The sequence below is a fragment of the Ambystoma mexicanum genome, chromosome 12 (genome assembly GCF_040938575.1).
Source record: "Ambystoma mexicanum isolate Mex_15411 chromosome 12, UKY_AmexF1_1, whole genome shotgun sequence".
Taxonomy (NCBI): domain Eukaryota; kingdom Metazoa; phylum Chordata; class Amphibia; order Caudata; family Ambystomatidae; genus Ambystoma; species Ambystoma mexicanum.
The window spans coordinates 935,241,251-935,261,503 of record NC_090936.1 but is presented as its reverse complement, the minus strand read 5'-3'; the positions used below and the strand labels follow the sequence as shown (position 1 = coordinate 935,261,503).

General features: G+C 47.3%; 1 protein-coding gene across 1 annotated transcript in view; it reads left to right on the top strand.

The window, feature by feature from the left end:
* The window catches only part of NEDD1 (NEDD1 gamma-tubulin ring complex targeting factor), a 551,712-nt gene that overhangs the window by 79,965 nt on the left and 451,494 nt on the right, over positions 1-20,253 (top strand). Inside the window, exons 4-5 of the mRNA XM_069629423.1 lie at positions 1,565-1,681; positions 1,827-1,967. Of these exons, the coding sequence (XP_069485524.1) occupies positions 1,565-1,681; positions 1,827-1,967 (258 nt within the window). The remainder of the gene's footprint in view (positions 1-1,564; positions 1,682-1,826; positions 1,968-20,253) is intronic.

Below are 20,253 nucleotides of genomic sequence, written 5' to 3'. Positions count from 1 at the left end.
GTGTGTTTAAAGCCAGAATAAATACTGTATTTTTATACATTCCTGTCTAAAGTGAATTATTGTGTGCGTCACTGTGTGGACTCATTGTGGACCCCTGACCCCCACTCATTCTCTCCTGAGAATAGCCTTGACTACTCTCCATTTCTACCTTGATTTAGTTATGGCTATCCTCTCATAGTTCCCCTGTTCACTAGTGCTAGGATGCCCTTCTAAAATCTGTAAACCAGGCCAGATTCAAGAAATCCATCTTAACGAAGATCCACCCAAGATATTTCTAATCCACCTCCGTATAAGGTGTTTCAGCCCAAGAAGGACATTATCTCAGTCTTCAATCCCTGAAGAGTAAACTGTTTTCGAGGGTACTCTCTAGCCTCAATGTTTAACAATAATGAAGGTAGACTTTCTGAGAGACTGGATAGCCTCTTGGCTTTGACTAGAGTCAAAGGCATCTCAAACCTCTTGGATTTATCAAGTCAAATGGGAATGCTGAATCCTCTCTTCTCCCGAGCAGCCGTTTGTTGGATTCAGTGGGCAATGGTGAGTGAGACTCTCCAGCAGCCTCTTTTCCATGAAGTCTGACAACTGACTGCTCCGGTTTAAGGACAACTTCTCTTACACATTGACTCTCGACAGTCTTATACGCCAGATCCTTGTATTGCTACAATCCTTGCCCCTTTTTAAAAATGCCTTTATTTTTATTTCAGAGTTGATTAGTGTGTTGCTCTTGAAGTCCCTCTCAATTTCCCCTAATCGCTTGTTTATTGATCTCTTCCCTCGAGGAGGGAATGGAAGGTTACCAATACCCGAGTGGACATTTTGTACTTGCATAATTTGGCCAGTTTGTCCTGCAATCAAACTTGTCAGTGGATTTCCTTACCAGAGATGTTTGTGGCTAGTTACACAGCCCAAAGAATAGAACTGGACGATTCTTAATAGTCTATTATAACTGTTATTTTATAACGTTTTTGGTTCCAAGGGCATACTGCAACATTTTGAGTAGATCATTTTATGCTGATTGTAATATGAGAATGTAAGACCAACTATTTCACAAAATTGATAACTCAAAAACTTTGTTCTGGAAATGTCCCATGCAGGACCTTGACAACTGTATCGGAACAGAAAGCAGACCACTGCGTAAGAAAAAAAATACGCGTCCATTGAGCGTAAGGAAGGATGCATAATATGCCAAATATGACATATGACAAACCTGGATGTGAGCCTAGTATGGCTAGTTGATAGATAAATAATAAATTCTTTGCAAATGGAATGCTAGAGTTACATGGTAAAACCAACCAGAGAGAAATGTGTGACTAGATTGTAATAGGCAGTTGTTCTTTAAAATGCAGCAGCTCCCGTTTGTGTAGGGCCATGCTCTCCGTGGTATTACTACCGGGATGGTAACTTTGGCAGGATTGTACCAATGTGTTTGTCGACTACAAACAGTATATGAAATCACGTATTTTTAATGTGAACCTAATGAAAGCAAATATAATGTATCTTCCAAATTGTGGATATAGCTGATCACTGTGAATTATGTTGAATGAGTTTTGTTTTTTTCACTTAGGAAAAACAGACCTGCTTACATTTGAATTCCAACTTCCAATATCTTGTGAGTGGAGGACTTAATAATACTGTGAATATCTGGGAATTAAAATCTCGAAGACTTCATCGATCAGTTAAGGTAAAACGTTTAACTTCTCTGCCTCAAAATACAGATGACAGACCTAGCAGCTTATTTAGCAATGCTTGGTGGTTACATTTTACAAACTTTGGGCAAGGAGTTGTACACTACTTATTTGCATCTGAATGTACCATTCTTTTTCTAGGATCACAAGGATGAAGTCACGTGTGTACGATTTAACGGAAACGATTGCTACATCGCCTCTGGCTCAACAAGTGGTGAAATCATTCTACACAATGTCACCACCAATTTATCTAGTGCTCCCTTCGGTCATGGCAGCACTCAGGTATTGTTTGTTGAAAATGTTCTTTATCTCAACATACATTTACAATTGTAGTGTTTTTGACTAGAGCCTCTGCTGTTAAGCATCCATCTTGGGTGTATGGGAGTATTGGTTATGGATCTATAGCATACTTGTCTTTATTGACGTTATTTGAGTATTCCGCACAGCAAAACAAATTGCTTCACGTTGTGGCCAGGTTTTAAAAACTATTTCATGTGGTCGGTGAATTCACAAAAAGACCCTGACTTCTGACCTTAGTAGCACAGAGACAATATCAGGCCTCTGAAATGATAGGGACCATGATGCACAATTACAAATTGCATATAAATGTGTAGGATCTGAGCGCTCCCAGCCAGAAGCTTAGTCCCACTAGGCGTAATGGTCACATTCACTGTCTTACAGTACTGGAATTCTGCTAGGGTATACTTTGTCTGCCCTTGCGAAAGCACTGGATTTCCTCACTGCAAAAGCTTTTGTGCTGATACGAAGACAACTGCCGACTCGGAAGTGTAAATAAATATTCTGCTGATTGCATTGTATATAATTAAGCTACATTTTAAATTACACAATTTGAAAATGTATTTCACCAAACCTGTTATGTACTGTATTTGTAGCTAAATTAAGAATTTGACCTGAAAACTGTGTCGCAGTAGTGTGTAGAAAGTTTCCTGATTGTAAGAGACACGCTATGCAAAATATTGATTTCGTTATATTTCTTTGGGTACTCCCTAACCCCTCGGATGCCTACTCCTAGCCATCATGGTTCTCTTTGGCCCCCTTACCTCTAGTTACTGTGATCTCCAATTGTCTATATTGTTACAGCACCACAGTTTACACCTCAATGATGGCGTTTTCTGGGCCTGCTAAGAGCATGCCAGTGGAAAGCAATATGAAGGCGGATAATTCAAGTGGCTATTATTACCTTGCAAATCTGATTACCGGTGCAAAGCCGCCTCTTCAGGCTTTAGGGTAGTGGTATGCTTTGTGGCAGCAGACCCAGGCATACATGGCAAGGTTTGGAAGGATCCTCTTCATTTTTTTGTCTCCTATTGGTGCCGCTTTATCACCCCCCCCCTCCACACCCCATATATGCAAGTCAAAATTAATGCTATACATGGGTAGCAGCAGGTCTTTAAGGGGGTCGGGCTAGCGCCAGCAGTCTCCAAAAAGATGCTTCCAACTTGGGGAGCTGCCGGGCATCTCTCGGTTACCCATAGCTAGCACATGTGATTTCTTCTGTACATGCGTCATTGGTCTAAAAGCGCGCTGCTGGAGACACTTTGAAAACTAGGGGCATTGAGTGATTGATGACCAATGTGAAGCATTTAGGGAAATGAGACTTGTCCTCCACTCAAGCGCTTTAGGCCATGCTTCAAATCAGTAAGCTGATGCGGTCTGACTACACATAGGGCTTGTAGTTTGCAGACGATGGTGAGAAGTATGAAAAATGAAATGAGTAGTGAGCCCAGGGTGCATTGCATGCTCAAAAGGGTTTTGTGCTTAAATCTCTATCGGACATATTTCACATATATAAAATTGTGATTGTTCTTATTTTTCAAAAATACTATGCAAATTGCCAGATACCATATCTCTTTGTATCACTCCCATTTCTCAGGGGAGATTTAATCAGTGGAGGGCGATTTACTCATTTATTGATGTTTATACTGAGTGAGTGATTATAAACCCAAGAGATTAATTTACCATATACAGACTGGATGCTAATAATAAAATATAATTTAAGATCATACTGAGTGACCCAAATTACATGTTTGCAGGGTCTCATTGTGTATTGTTTGGTTCAGGTAGACACCCCTTGGTGCCACACCCGATATTCATGCCAATTGCCCTTGTTTGAGCCCCCACTCTATTTCGCATTCCACGTGAAGCTTTGGGTAAAGCTGATGGTTGATATGTCGGAAGCTGATATGTAGTTCCTGAGTTTACTCATTTTAGGGTCAGGCACTGGTATTCTTATTGGTCTAGTCGTCCATCGTCGACCATGCCCATTTATCATAAACTCAGTACCAAAATTAGTTTTGGTCACACCTTAATTGGGGTTAACACCTAATTTAGAATACGTCTTAAATAGTGCTTCAGCACCAGTTAGTTTTGGTTCATATATGGCACCTTGGCACCACAATGAACTTTGTATCATTGATAGTATATAACATATAGGGACTACATGGTTAAGACACATATGGTGCTTTAGTACCACCATTAGTTTTTTCTTCTTGGTGGTGCTTTCTTCTTTTTCTTAAATACATTTTTATTAAGATTACTAGCTGTCCCCGGCCACGCGTTGCTGTGGCTCAGTCTGGTTAAATGGAAAAGAAAGAAAAGAGTGCACGTTTCTAATGTTTAATTTGATAGTGCTTGTGGGTAGTTTTTAATGGCTCTGGCGGTTCTCCAAGTTGAGGCGGTTTAATTTTCCTGGCGGCGCAACACATTCCTTTCGTTTATCCATTAAATTTCAGAGCCTTGCAATAAGGGCACACTTCAGTCATGGAGCCGATGATGACATGCCGGCTCAAACAATAATCGATCAGTTGGGTTGTACCGGAATGCAAGGCAATTGTAATTGCGTGATTGCTGAGCACGGAATCGTGTTTGGTGCTAATCTGCTGTTTCTCGTTTACATCTTTTAGCCACTCTCAGCCTGTTGCGTTCTTACTGTTGAGAACGAAGCAGATCTGAAGCTGCAGAACGCGATCGCCGTGCTCGCAACCATGCATCCTAAAGTCTGGCTGCACGTCGCTCTGCTGCTTCCTCGGCATGTATTTGAGCATTGAAATGGAATTGTAAAATGGCGTGTGTTGCTTTTACGTCCAACAGATGGTGCTGTTTTTCAGAAAAAGCATGTTTTTACCTGTCACAGGTGTGACATCTATGTATAGTAGGTATATATATGCACACGCGCCTATTCGAATGCAACGTTGTGTCAAAATTTCAAAGCAATCGGTGAACTTCCGGAGATATAAGATTTTGAACAAACATTTACATTTTTATCTATATAGATAGAGTATATACAAACAGGATATACAAATGGCAGTTATATCACGCAAAACCACGAGACAGAAAGTTAAGGGCACAAACTCTCCTTAGAGTGTAAGAGGATATGTTCACATAATAAAAGAACTGAGATTCTTCAGTAGAAGTAGCATAACTAATGAACACACTATTAACCAGCTTGTACATGAGACATGGGAAACGTGGAGAAGATAGTTGATAATCCTCATCCGGCATACATATTTATTTAACATATCGGCAGTACTCGCTGCATTGGTGAATACATATATAAAGGACTGACGGGGGGAAAACAGACAAAAGACCAGCATGATACATTATGAGGAGGAAAAAGTGAGATTAAGAGCGATCAGGTGCAACATACCACGACAAGAGGTATAGATTTAATTAGCAAGATATACATTGTCACAAAATGTACACGTGGCATGTGTAGATATGTTATGAAAGGTTAGATAATTAGTGAAGTGAGACTATTTGAAATCGTGTTTAGCTGATAAATTGAGACGATTAGTCATATACTGCTTGTCTCTGTACATGTCCTATATTGTTCCAGCCTTTCACAGTGATATTTTGAAATTGTTTCGAATTTGCTGTAATGTAATGGCTATAGCAATAAAGAGATCATATAGAATAAATTAAATAAGACTGTCTTATGTGTTAAATACAATGCTATCCAGTAGAATATTTGTGAAGGACAGGGTAACATTAATTTAAAAAATATTTGGCAAGTGTTTCCAAGCATCCTGCCATAACCCATGTCTATACGAACAGTCAAAACTTATGTTTGAAGGAACCTGGATTATTCTTACAGGACCAACAGCTCCTATCAAATCCTGGCTGAGACTTATGTAATTTCATGGGGTAATATATGCTCTATGTAAAAAGAAAGGGGCTCTATGTGTTGTTGGCCAACGCCTTAGACCATGACCTCAGCCAAGTGTTCATCAAAATTCTCACCTGTCAGTTTCCCATTGTGACTCGGGCCCATGTCCTAGTCGGTTATCTAATGTACAACAAATTAAGTTGTGCAGCCTTAATTTCAGAATCTATAGCCCAAAAATGTTATCTTGTGGGATCAGCTATAAGTTAGTTATTGGTATAATGTTCAAATTTATCAAGGCATGCATTAAGTTATTGTAGAAGTTCAGATCTGAAATTGGTAGAGGGGAAACTCTCTCTAAAATTTCCCAAGGATCTCCTATTCGGGCCATGGAAAATTTGATGAACCTTTTGTTTAGCCAGAGCTTCTAGTACAAAGGTCTCCCATTAACTGTAATTGATTTATTATGTCAGAAGTAAGTTGAGAAGCACAGGGCAGGAGACCTTGTAAAGGGGAAAAGGTAAACATGTTGGAGGTGGCTCTGATAGGGTCAGAAAGTGTGGAGGAAACGGGGCCAAAAATGTAAATGAGTTCACAGAGATTAATTCGGGGAAATTGTATCTTTCGGAGGGATTGTGTCCTCCGATGTATTCCACATCTTTGACAGTAATTACCACAGCTGTGCTGCTTCGGAAAACTTTTTAGGCGCCCTGCGTCGATGTCGATACGCTGTCCCTTGAGGGCCTCCCTCGATGGTCGTCACCGGATGTTAAACATGCACGACGCCCATAGCCTCAGTTTTAGTTTTTTCCGCGAATGTGTTTGCTTCGAAATCTCGGTGCGTCTCGATTCTTCTAACTTGAAAATTCATGATGTGTTATTCTACCCCAAAGTCGGGCTTCAAAAAGTGTCAGGACTGCGGTTCCAAAATGTCCAATACGGACCCTACAACGTTTTCCTCTGGTGCCTCGGTGAAAGCAACGGCACCAACGATTGCGATGACTGCCAGTGTCCCTAACTTCGAAGGCCTTGCGGGAGCAGAAGTTGTCAGTAGGTAGGGTTTCTAAAACCCGTAAATCAAATCTACCGGTCTTTCGACCGAAGATTCGAGGGACGACTCTCCGCGTCGGCGTAAATCCAGGGGGTCTCGTTCTTGGAGTGGGTCCCGCCATTCCTCTGCCTCTTCGAGGCATTCACGGAATCACCGTCACCGGTCGCCTTCCCCGTCCTCGTCGGAGGACTCCGCCAGATGGCAAGTTACTTGTCCCCCAAAACACTCGTCGCCGGCCAAATGGGATGCATTCCGCCAGCATATGATGGCGATTTTTTAATCGCAAGGCACCGGTCCATCCGCGCCTTCGAGAGAAGCTGGCAAGGAGCGAGCTAGAGCCACCACTTTCACGCCTTCGGGCTCGGGCGGTCGGCGTGATCATCGGGAGCAGTCAAGGTCCCGATCGGACAAGGGTGATCGCCCTAGCCTTGCCAGGTCCGGGTCCCGGTCCTCGACGCCGTCAAGACCGTCGGAGACTGTGAGGCCTTCTAAGAAGGCGTTGGCGCCATGTCCGTCAAGGAACTCGAGGTCGTTGAAGCCATCGGCGCTGCAGCTGTCGAAGGACACGCTCGGGGCTCCGGCCTCGAAGCCGTTGTCGAAGTAGTCGACGCCGATTCCATCGGTGCCCTCGACGCATTTTTGGAGAATTTACTGGAGGTGCCCCGGAGGGCTGTTGAAGCTCCGAGAAAGGCTCTCAGCAAGTCTGTGAGTCCTGTTTGTGAGCCCTACTCTGTTCCTCCTCCCAGGGTGGATTTATTCCAGCCCTTGGAGTATATTTCAGAGGTGGAGGAAGGGTCTGATGAGGAGGGGGTTGTGCCTCCTGAGGTTCCTGATGACCTGTTGTATGGTCATAGCCAACTGGAAGACCTTCATCAATCCTTGCATGACGCCAGTGGTATTGATACCTCTCCGGAGGTTGAGTTTGGCAGGCCTTAGCCTGGTACACATGCTGACTCCTCGTATAGCCGCCTCATGTCGAGGGTGACTGAGTATTTGGGGTGGTCTGCTCCATCTACTGATTTTATTCAGGATGATCCGACAGACATCCTGGATCAAGGTCCACCCACTGACCAGTTGTTGCCATTTCATATGGCATTGCAAAGTAGGGTGGCGGCGGCTTGAACTGCTGTGGAGACTCTCCAGGCAGTGAATAAATTGCTTCCGAAAAAATACCGCCCAGCCAGTGGTGACCCCTACTACTTGTCAACGCACCCTACTCTGGAGTGTTTGGTGGTGCAGGCGGCTATGGCCCCAGCAAAGCAGGCTGCGTACCCTACTATCCTTCCGGATAGGGATGACACGCGCTTTGATGGTTGGGCAAAGAAGGTATTTTCTTCTGGGGGTATGGCTTTAAAGGCAGCCAACTCCTTTTGTGCCCTGACAAGATTCCCTCAAACTCTGTGGGATTGTGTGTCGTTGTGTATCGTTGCCGGCTGAGCATATTCCCGGAGGGGAGGGGAGGAACGGGATGGTTTTCTAGCCCTCATGCAAGACTGCAAGGAGGCCATGTGTGAATCCGTTCAGTCGGGTCTGGACATGGCAGACTGTGTCAGCCGGTCCATGGCTGCGAGCACCGTGATACCCAAGTTTGCCTGGTTGTGGAAGTCTGGGTTTGCTCCGGATGTGCAATCCCGGCTTCTCAACATACCCTTTGATGGTGTCCATCTTTTTGGCAGCAAGTCTGACGAGATCCTTGAGAGGTTTCAGACCTCCAAAGCTGCTGCAAAGTCTTTGTCATGACCACTGTTAGGGGGACAAGTTGTGCCACAAGCAGGCTCCCACCAGAACCCTGAGAGTCTTAAAACCACTGCAAAAGGGCTCCTGGAGCCAGTCTTGGCGCCTTTGGCACCAGGCTCATATGTAGGAAGAAAGGGCTGTTCACACTAGGTCCCATTTATGTACATGGGCCTTTAAATCCAACATGGAAGCACCCACACAGTCTAGTTCTAAGAACCAAGCCATGCGGTCTAGTGTTTTGGGTGTGGCAGGCCAGGAACTACTTTCCTTGGGCTATATAAACCACACCCTGACTGCAGAACACGCTTCATGTTATTCTGAAACCAGCAGCGTGATGCTCACCGTGTCCAGCTCCTGGTCTTCAGCATCTTCCTGTAATCCTACAAGAAAAAGATTATTCTGTCTTACCTGGGAAAACACCATCCAGCACTCAGCATCTCATCTGGGCTGCAATCTGTGAAAACCGAGAGAAGAAACATCACTCACCTGTGAGTACTAGCTTAAGGACTTCCGGCTACCACAGCTGCTGTTCGAACATTGCGACCTGCAATAATGAGAAAGGGAAAAACAATATTAGAACGCGTGCTTCCAAAACATCGAATTCCATCAGTCTTACCTGAATTCCATCGCGCTACGCCACGCTTACATCCGGAGCACCACAGCAACATCTGCAAAGTGAAGGCAAGCGTCCCCAAACTGCACGATCCTCCCCGCAATGAGAGACAATGAAGGACTCTCCCAAAATGGGAATAAGGCCAAGACAGAGTGCGGGTGAGCGTAAATGGGAGTTTATCAATCAGAATAGGGCATGCAAAGGACTCTGCAAACTCCGAGAGCGCTCTGTCTGACAATAGCAAAGACAGGCGTATATATTTACAAAAAACGTCATAAGAACCTACATACTATAGGGGGCACAAGTTCATGGGGATTGGGTGGCGACGACTAACTATAGGTGCTGCTGTGATGTGGTTGGCTTTGGCTGGAAGACGTCACTGGGCAGCCTCGTGGGTTGGGCTGGGCTGGGCCTGGCAGGGTGGCAGAGTTCATCCAGGCGGTGTTGTGGGGCCATCGCGGCCAGTGGCAGAGATGAATGTCTTTTCCTGACTTATTAGCCCTAAGCCATGCACACCGCAGTCATTCAGGCATTTTTGGTATTATCTTCTTTAGTAAATCTTTCAATAGGTTATACAACAGGTTAATGCAACACAGGAGGAATGCACCTTGTGAGGGGACTGGAGGTAATACGTCAGGGCATGGTTACCAGTGTCCTGTTGACCGGGGCCATAGGTCGAGGGGCTAAGCTTCAGGGCCTGGGACGGGTGGTGCATGTCTTTCTGCCTTGTTAGAAGTTGTTATGGATGTTCCGCTGTGTGTTGTCAAAGTGTTGGGTGTCTTGATTGCACGGGCCATAAGTCTGAGATGGTCCGGTGGGTTGTGAGGTTTACGAGGGGGCGCGTGTGTTCAGGCAGAGGTTTACTGCTGTGCTGTAAATAATGCATGTGGCAGGTGGTGGCCTTGGCTGCTACAGAGGGGGTTACAAATCTTTGAAGCGACTCCAGTCTGGTTGGGGGAGGTAACGCAGCGCGGCGCGGTCTCTGCTCTCATGCCTTGGCAGCCTTCGTAGGGTGGGAGGGGGAATGGCCTTGCACGTATTTCACAAAGGTATCTCCCTCGTGTGTTGCCGATTTAGGTAAAGACATCACAAACATTTGAGCCGATTTAGGTAAAGACATCACAAACATTTGAACACTCTATAATACTTATTCAAAACATTACAAAACATGCATTTAAACTTTGCTGGATGTGTCTTGATTATACCCAGTCTGAGTACCTTATTCATACATTATGTTTTAACAAGTACAGTATTTAGTTATATGCATATATATTTGCAGTAAGTGAGGTAGAGTTAGGATTGGTGGAGAACATAGAAAGTAACCCGCCACTTGTCCGTGACGGTGGTGGCGCATGTGGGGCCTAGACATGCACACATGACATGTGCCTTCTCGTGCGTTCTTCACATGGGCCCTTTGTATGGTTACATTTGTTTTCTTGTGTCCTCTAGCAGCATTAGTTCAGTTATGGCGCGAGCCCATGGGGTGTAAGTTTTCCAGTCATACACGTAACAAACAGATTCCTGGTGCGTTCCGTTATTATTAGTACCCAACTGCAATAGTATATGCTCACCATCGCGTATATCATGGGAGCATGATCTCTTGTAATTATACATCTTACAGGCTTTGTAATATAAGGGATTTTATGGAAGAAAAGCATCCTTTGCAAGTAGTCTCAACATTAATATACAAAGATTGTCTGTCGTATAACGACCAGTTTACTGTTCTTTTCATTTGCCTAGGCCTGCTGGCCGGGTCATGCTGGGAGCGATGATACACTGCGGGAGGTGAACTGTTACAATGTTAGTGTATTACACTAGCTCATGTCCGTCTTGTTCGTGGGAACGTGCTCGCAGCGGATCTGCCAGGGTGCTGCGGCAACAAGGACGACTGAAACCCTCCAAGGGTGGGGGCCGCGCTACAGTGCGCTGAGCTCACACCATCTTTACCCGACAAAATGGTTTCTAGGCCTAGCTAAATTTTAATACATGTGGGCAATTAATACGTGCGGGCAATGTCTCCAGTGGGTGAACCCTCCACCACCTGGGCCCGGGTGGCATGAGGGGACGCCCAAGAGAGCCATAGTCCTCACCTGGGGAGAAAGCGTAGGCGAGGGGGGGGGGGTCTTCTTGGACCAGTCCTCCCCTACAAAAGGAAAAGGGACATATTCAGGTTCGCTTTCAATATTAAACAACCGCACAGCGCTGTACTTACCTTAACGGATTCCGGGGGCCTGTTTTTCATCGTGCTCTCATCCACTCGCAGCACCACAGCGGCTTGTGAGGAGAAGAAGAAGAAGAAGAAGAAGAAAAAGAAAAAGAAAACGCAGGTTAGCTTTAAAAGACAATAAAGGCGCTGCGCTTTGCGCTTGCTCTTACCTAGAAAACGTGCCTCTCCATCCGGCACGCCAGCATCAAGACCTTCGCACCTGAAAAGGAGAGACACATTAACGAATTCCCACCATAAACCGAACAAAGACTTATTACCAAACCTACCTGCCTACCCGCAGATTTGGGGTCACAGCAGGCCTGGGCCCAAGGAAGGTGTACTGCACCAGTGAAGCAACTCGGGCAGCTCGCCAACAAACGTCAAACGCCCCTGCATAAGAAACAAGAAACGCAGGACGGATAGCTCACCCTACAAACAACTAAGATTAATTAGTCGGCACTGGGCAACTACGCATCTAGGGTTCCAGATCTCGTAGCCTTCCAGACACCCCCGGGGATATCAGGTGAGCGTGACAGTCTTTGGGCGCTGCAGTTCGTCAACCTCCACCTTTTTGTCATAGGGGACAGCAATGGAGGGGGAGGGTACTACTCTTCCTTTGGTAGATCGAGAGGAGCTGCCAGTAAAAGGGGCCACCGTCGGAGTACCAAAGGTGGAAAGCAAGGTACTCGAGGTGCCAAAGCCGCTCAGGCAGTTGCCTCTTTGCCATCAGGCACTGCCACAGCTGCGTCCGCTCAATCATGAGGCCATGTCCCATGGTTCGCCAATTGGGGGCAGACTGGCGCAGCATCTTGGAGAACGGCGTGCCATTACTTCAGATCTGTGGGTTCTGGAGATCATAACCAACGGCTACTGTCTCCCCTTTCGGCAGAGGCCTCACAACAATCCACCGGGGAAGCTCTCTTTGAAGCGTCCGGATCCGCTCCTTGCGCAGGTAATCCTATCCCTGCTGGAGAACGGCGCCATAGAACTGGTGCCTGTAGCGGAGAGGAACAAGGGATGGTATTCCCCTTATTTTTTGATCCCCAAAAAAAGACTGGGGATTGAGACCCATCATGGACTTGCGTGGACTGAACAAGCTCCTCCGGAAAGACAAGTTCAAGATGGTAACTCTTTCTCAAGTACTCCAGGCCCTTCAACTACAAGATTGGTTGGTGTCTCTAGACCTCAAGTATGCTTACTTTCATGTGCCGATTCTCCCAAAGCACAGGAAGTACCTGAGGTTCGCGTTTGGCGACTCGCATTTTCAGTTTCGGGTCAGGCCATTCGGATTGACATCCTCCCGAGGGTCGTCACCAAGCTGATGATGGTGGTGGCAGCGTATCTCAGGAAAGGGGGGGATTCGCGTCTACCCCTACCTGGACGATTGGTTGATCAGGGCGCGTTCTCCCGAGCAAGTCCTGGATCATCTGTCCGTCACCTGCCGCTTCCTTCACAAGCTGGGCTTCTCCCTCAATTTAAAGAAGTCCCATGTGACACCTACGCAGCGGCTCCAGTACATCGAAGCAGTGCTCGACACATCCCTGGGGTTGTGTTGGCCTCCCCGGGTGAGGGCTCATCACATTCTGCAGATGGTGGACAAATTTCAACGTGCCCAGAGTCTCTCGTCGTTAGAGTTCTTGAGGTTGCTCAGCCTCATGGGATCCTGCATTTTCCTGGTGCCAGAGGCCCGGCTGCAGATCAGATCTCTGCAGTGGGCTCTCAAGATGCAGTGGTCGCAGTTCTCCGGCAGGATGTCGGATCCCGTTCTGATTCCGCCCTTGGTTGCACAGGATCTTCTGTGGTGGGCCGTCGAAGGCAACCTGATGAAGGGTGCTCCATTTTGGCAGCCATGGACGGAGATAACTATCATGACGGACGCATCCCTCACGGGTTGGGGAGCTCATGCCAACGAGTTGGCGACCGCGGCCGTCATTCTCTGTCAGAGTCCAGACTCCACATAAATCTGTTAGAGCTGTGGGCTGTCAGGCTAGCCCTGAAGGCTTTTCTGCCGTCTGTGTGGGGGAAGAATGTCCTGATTATGACGGACAATACAGTGGCCATGCACTACCTCAACAAAAAGGTGGGAGGGCAGGGTCACTCTTGTTGTGCAGGGAGGCGATGCAGCTCTGGTTCTGTGGCATTCAGCAGGAAATTTCGATCTCGGCAGTTCATCTGGCCGGAGACGAAAACATGGCGGCGGATGCTCTGAGCAGGCAGAGCACGGTCTCTCACGAGTCGGAGCTGGCTCAGGAAGTTCTGTTGGAGATCTTCGCCCTTTGGGGAACCCCGCAAGTGAATCTCTTTGCCACCAGTGTCAACCGGAAGTGCCAAAGATTCGCTCGCGGGAATTTCCCCAAGAGGAGCCTTGGGGGACGAGTTCGTAGTGGAGTGGTCCTTCCCACTGTTGTATGCGTTTCCTCCAGTCCCCCTCATTCCGCAGGTGTTGCGGAGGTTCGGTTCCCGGATGATCCTCATTGCTCCGGCATGGGCCAGGAGAGCGTGGTACCCGGACCTTCTCGACATGTCCATCTGCCCTCCACGTCGTCTTACCTACCGAGACGATCTGCTCTCACGGGAGGGGGGGTCGGGTTCTCCATCCAGAGGTCAACTCCCTCAACCTTCACGCTTGGTATCTGAAAGGTTGAGGTACAAGGATTGGGAATTTCCCGAGGACGTGATGGAGGTGTTGCTTTCGGCTAGAAGGCCCGCAATGAAAACTCTGTACCGTTGGAGAAAGTTCTGCGACTGGTGCAGAGTACAGAATGTGGATCCTTTCCAATGTTCCGTTCCTTTGGTTTTGTCTTTTTTGCTTTCTTTAGCCCACAAGGGCTTGCAAGTGGGTACCATTAAGGGTTACCTGGCGGCGCTGTCTATATTTAAGCGCTCGTCTGAGGAATGTTCTTAATTTAAAATCCCTTTGATATCTCAGTTTCTAAAAGGGCAACTAATGTGTTTCCACCGTCGCCTTTCCAGGTCCCGGGATGGGATTTGAATTTGGTTTTAAAGTTCCTAATGGGAGCTCTGTTTGACCCCTTACATTCTTGTCCGTTGCGGCTATTGTCCTTTAAAACTGTATTTTTAGTTGCAGTTACTTCCACACGCTGAATGAGTTGCAGGCACTTTCTGCCAAACCTCCCTTCAGTGTGTTCCATAAGGACAGGGTTGTCCTTAGGGCGCGGCCTTCCTTTCTTCCGAAGGTTGTGTCGGAATTCCATTTTAGCTAGAAGGCAATTCTTCCGGCATTCTATCCTCCGCCACATCATGGTAAGGAAGAGGAGAGGCTCCATAGGTTGGACCCTAGGAGAGCTTTGAGTTTCTATCTCTCTCGGATGTCCCGGGTCAGAGTGGACGATCAGCTCTTTATTGGTTATGCTGGACGGCATTTAGGTCAGGCTGTTTCCAAGCAGACCTTCTCTAGATGGATCATTTTGACGATCTCTGAATGTTACCGTTTGGCGGGAAAGGACCCCCCCCCCAGTAGGTTTACAGGCTCATTCTACTAGGGGTATGGCTGCCTCCACTGCACTACAGAGGGGTGTTCCAATTCGCAATATTTGCGAAGCAGCCACATGGGCCTCTGTCCATACTTTTGTGAAACATTATTCCTTGGACTCTTTCCATGGGCAGGATTTGGCCTTTGGTAAGGCAGTCCTCTATTCTCCAATTTGATTGGTCATTCTAAATTGATGCATTTGTAAATTCCTTTCCCACCTCCTTACGTTGGTACTGCTTTGAAAGTCTGTCAAAGATGTGGAATATGTCTGAGGACACAATCCCTTCGAAGAACAAGTTACTTCTCTTACCTGGTAACGTTCTTTCGATGGGATGTTCCTCCGATGTATTCCACATCGTACCCTCCCTACCTGCCCCGCTACAGAATTTCGTATGCGATTGCAGCTTGTTTCCGCAAGGCTTTCTGTAGTCAGACTGGCAGGAGATTGGTGCCACACGTTCTGGGGGAAAAAACTACAACTGAGGCTACGTGCGTCCTAGATATAACATCCGGTGACGTCGACCATCGAGGGAGGCCTTCGAGGGACAGCGTATCGACGTCATCAATGCAGGATGCCTACGCCGAAAAAGTTTTCCGAAGCAGCACAGCTGTGGTAATTACTGTCAAAGATGTGGGATACGTCGGAGGAACATCCCATCGAAAGAAAGTTACCAGGTAAGATAAGTAACTTGTTCTTCTTTGATTACGTCAAGTAGGGATATTATTTACAGAAGAGGAGAGCCGTAAACTAGCCAGTTTCACTAAAAGCCTTCTGGGGTGATTTAAAATCCAGAAATCGGACCCCTCCATTTTCGTAAGGAGCCTTGAGTTTGCTGATGGCTATTCTTTTACTTTTTATCGGAGCCCCATAACAAGTTAACCAGAATTGACTTGATGGATCTAAAAAAGAAGGCAGGGAAGCATTTGTAAATATTAGAGAATAGGCGATAGTATAATTTTAATAGCCTCCAAGCATCCGCACCATGACAGATACAAAGGCATACAGACTTCAACTTTCTACACCTCTCGTAGAACCTCTGTATTAAGTTTAATGCTCCTGGGGACCGGGGATGTTAAAGAGTTCGACGAAGATCGCAGTACCTCATTGAACCTCGTCCATTAAGAGGAGGCCGTGCTGTCAATCTGCCGACATCCTGGCCCTGCACCCTGTCCACTTGATGGTACTAGGGCAAGAAAGTGCCCTCTACACCTTGTATAACTCGAGAGTCGTGGTGCCTGGGAAAGGTTGAATTCAGGGAGCAACCAACCACTGCTGTAGCCAGGATCAGTCTGCAGGACAACGGCTGAGAGCTGGTGCCGTAGCGATCGCCCAGAAGGGGTGAAGAGAGATAAGCGAGGAGAAGCTCCAATTGGTGGTCGCTGCAGGTGGCCGGTTTGGAGGCAGGCGCAGCCAAGCCGTGGGACCCAGGAGCAGAAGACATCTGCTCTACTACCGGACCCTGCAAGAGTGGAGGGGGTAGGGGTGAGCCGGCTCCTGGAGAAGATGAGGGACCTGTGGCGCAGAGCCATGCATGGTGAAGTGGGGACCCTGAGCTGATCGGACATCAGTGAAGGCAGCACAATGCAGAGGCCTGTGTTAAGATAGTGCGCAGAGATGTCCAGAACGGGAGATCGGTGCAGCGGTGTGTTCGGAAGTGAGGCCCAAGCAAGATGGACCCAGAGGGATCTGATTAGAGGCTGATTGAGAGTTGGGCCACATGTAAAAAAGGTGGGCCAGACTGACGCTGTGTATTTGTGAGGACTGTGAGCCCTGAGCACACTCCAATTGGTGCTGTAGGTGGCGGGAATAACTTTCAAAGCTCTTCAGCGATTAAGCCTGGTGGGGGACTTCAAAGCACAAGACTGCTGCCTGCCGTGCAGAGGTGCTGCACTGGAGGGTGGAAGTAGTTGCCAGCCTCCCATGCCCTCCCTGAAGATTGAGGAAAGGAGCATGAGCGGACGGTGGGGCTGCATCGCTGTGGTGGAAACATTGCAGTGCTTAGGGTACACTCGGAGAGAAGTAGCGAGGCAATGGGGTACCCAACCAGGGATTCAGGTGCCCTGACTGAATCACGCCAGAAGCCTGAGGTGTGCTGAAGTGACTGGATCATTGTCCTTCGGAAAAGATGGTGAAAGGACAGCAGAGGTTGGAACAGTGCTTGGGTGGAAAAGCAAGGGGCCCAAGCCCAGAACGCAGGGAGCAGAGTTGGGGCTGGAACAGAGCTCCCCGGAGGAGACTGTCGATAAACCAGCTATTGATGGCCATTCAGGACTCCAGGGTGTCCCTGGAAGGGAAGATGCAGTCAGTGGCAGTGGACATCACGCTGGTCAGGGCGGACCTCAGGAAGATGGGGGGGAGAGGGGGAGGTGGCGGGAGAGGGTGACTGAGGTAAAGAACCGGGTGGGAGTGGTGGAGGATGCAGTGACAGGGCTCCAGGCGAGGGTAGAGGCATTGGCTGCGACCACGGGAGCCCTTGAGGTAAAGGCGGAGGACATGGAAGGGCGTTCACTGCAAAGCAACATGAGTATCCTGGAGATTGCGCGAGGTGAGGAGGGCCCTAGCATGGATCTGTATCTTAAGTGCCTGTTCCCCAAAATGTTTACATTTTGAAGATCAGAGGGTTCTCCTTTTGGTTTACCATAGGAAGGGCGCACAAGATCCTGGGGAGACCGCCACTGATTAGTGTCCCCCTCGTGCAGTGGTTGCCAAGCTCCTGAGGGGGGGGGGGGATTATAGGAGTGACGCCGGATGTGGAGGACGGGGCAATTACATATGCTGAATTTAGGGGGGGGTTTACCCCCTGTCTCGTCTGACGTTTTTGGGGTTTGCGGCGCTGAAGGCATCAGTGAGGGAAGGGTTTCCAGGGAAGCCGCGCACACACGCAATGAATGTGACATTGCAGCGACTGGGGGAGGGTTGAATGGAGTGTTAGGGAGAATTCTCAGAAATGTACCAATTCCCTCCACCTTAGAGACCTGCAGCAACTTTGCTGGATTTTGAGGACTTTATTTTTTTACTGGAGAGAGTCGGACCCTTTTTTCCCACTCATGTATTTTAATGTGATTTTGAACTCTGTTTCTTTTGGCTGTGGAGTATGACAAACTCCATAGGCATCACATCTTTTACTTTGTGTCACACAGCACCTTCAGTGCAGTGACACAGTGAAGTCTTTCCGATTTCCCAAATGTTTAAATACCTTCTCTTGGATAAACTACTGTTTTCAAGAGCAAGCAGTAAAGTGAAATTGATTTTGCTTATCTTTGTAACTTTCTAGACCCAGCACACACTATCTTACAATAAGGTGCTGGAGGGGGTTACTTAGTATCCCCTTTGTCTAGCTTCTCATGTAACGTTTTTGTTATCCTTTTCTCGCTGAATGGCTGGTGGCAGTGGTTTACTTTTGACTACAGTGGAGTGCATTTACTGCGGGCTGCGTTTTTTTTTTTGTTTGTTTTTTTTTTTTTGCCATTTCTTTGTGGAAAGGTCCTCCTTGAGATTTATTCCGCGTGCCAAACCAGGTCTGGTCTCATTGTTTGCTTTGCCTTTGGCAGGATTCACGAGTGAAGCCCGCCTCTGACTCCAGGGTGCCTGGTGTGGGCAGGAAGTGAGGGAGGGGCCGATCCCTGTGCTTAGTCTCCTAGGAGACCCAAATGCACTCTGTGATTGGCCGGCTGACTGTCCGGCAACGACAGCCACCCTGCTGGGTGACTGACAGCTAGGATGGAATGAATGGGAGAGAACTGAATAAAAGGTGAGGCTTTTTGCTTGGGAGGCAGAGTCGACCACTGGACGAAGGAACTGAAGAAAAACTTGAAGAGGACGCAAGCTGCAACTCCTGGACCGTTGGTTTGCCCGGCGACGCCCTGATGCTGTGCTGCAAATTCGAATCGCGGGAGAAGCCCCTGCAAGGATGACTTCTCCCCTTGAGTTGGTGGGACCAACTAACTCCAAAGTAAGCCACCTGGACGTTCTCTCGGAGCTGGTTGCATTTCCAGAGTTGCTGCTGGAAACTGAAATGCCAGGGAGAGGAACACCAGATTGTATACGTTGATTTTTAGTTGGCCAAGAGCTCCAGGAAGATTCTCCGGACTGCCAGGAAGCAGGACTGACTGAGCTTGAGCCCCCTCAACAGAATGCAGGACCGCAGAAGCAAGGAAAGCCAGAAACTGTGGTGTTGCAATTTGTGGTATTCGCAAGGAGCAGAAACACTGAAGTGCCACTTGGAAAGATTTCCGGTTGCGAGCGGTGACCGTCCAATTGCAGTGCAGGAGTCCCCAGACATCCTCCCTCTTCTCCCCATTGACTGAGGCCCAGGTATAGTGAGATCTGCAGAGCTGCACTGGAACAGAAGTCATCTGCTGCACTTTTTCTTCAATACAAAGGTACTGTAAAGTCTGAGAGGACTTACCTCTCATTGTAGAGTTGCTTGCATATTCTACTACTCACAAGTCTAAACGGCCTTTGGCCCTACATTTAATTCTTCTTTTCTTCAAAGACTTCTAAAACATTGCAAAGACTTTTCTACTTACCTACCAGAAGTGCTTCAGCCAATGTAAGACTGTTGCCCATTGACTTTGGCTTAACCTGTTATACTGAATGACTCTGCTTAGGGGATCAAAACGTTTTTGCCTGCTTAAGAATATTTGTGGTCTCTTGTATGTTCTAATAACCTTTTCCCTTTACCAACTTCTAAGAGTATTCTAAATGCAAACAATAAGATATTAATGTCCCCAGCAACCTAGCTATTGAATACACCCGAGGGTGTAGATTGTGACTGTGGGCCATCCCAAAAGGGTCTTTACTGATTTAGAAACTAAGAGTGTATAGTATTGAAGTGTATTTGTGAGTTGCTTTTATATTGCTCCCTTCTGAAGTAGGCTTATTGTAACTGATAAATTAATAATTCAAGAAACCTTCTGTGCAAGTCTTTATTTGAATACTAGTCACTGTGAATATCTGTGTAACTCCCCTGCAGCTCACATTGACCCCCCCTAGGATAAGCCTGGCTGCTCAACATGCTACCAACCTGTGTAGTACAAACTTATAACAAAGGTTGGGTTCCTATTTCCAGGAGGTCAGGGTTGTTGTGGTGCACTCAAAGGGCATTGCATACAATCTTGCCTAACGGGGAGTTTCAAAACTTTATGCAGCTAACCGATAGGAATGCGACACAGCGGCGGTAGCACTCCATTCCAAATAGGGAGAGGATATGTGGGAACAACTCGCAGATTTGAGTGGACGAGGGTCCTTGAACATACGAAGCAGGCTTCTTGGAATGCCAGGTTTCAATGGATGTAGTATAAAAATAGTCTGATGGGCATTTATCACACTGGTAAGGGTAACT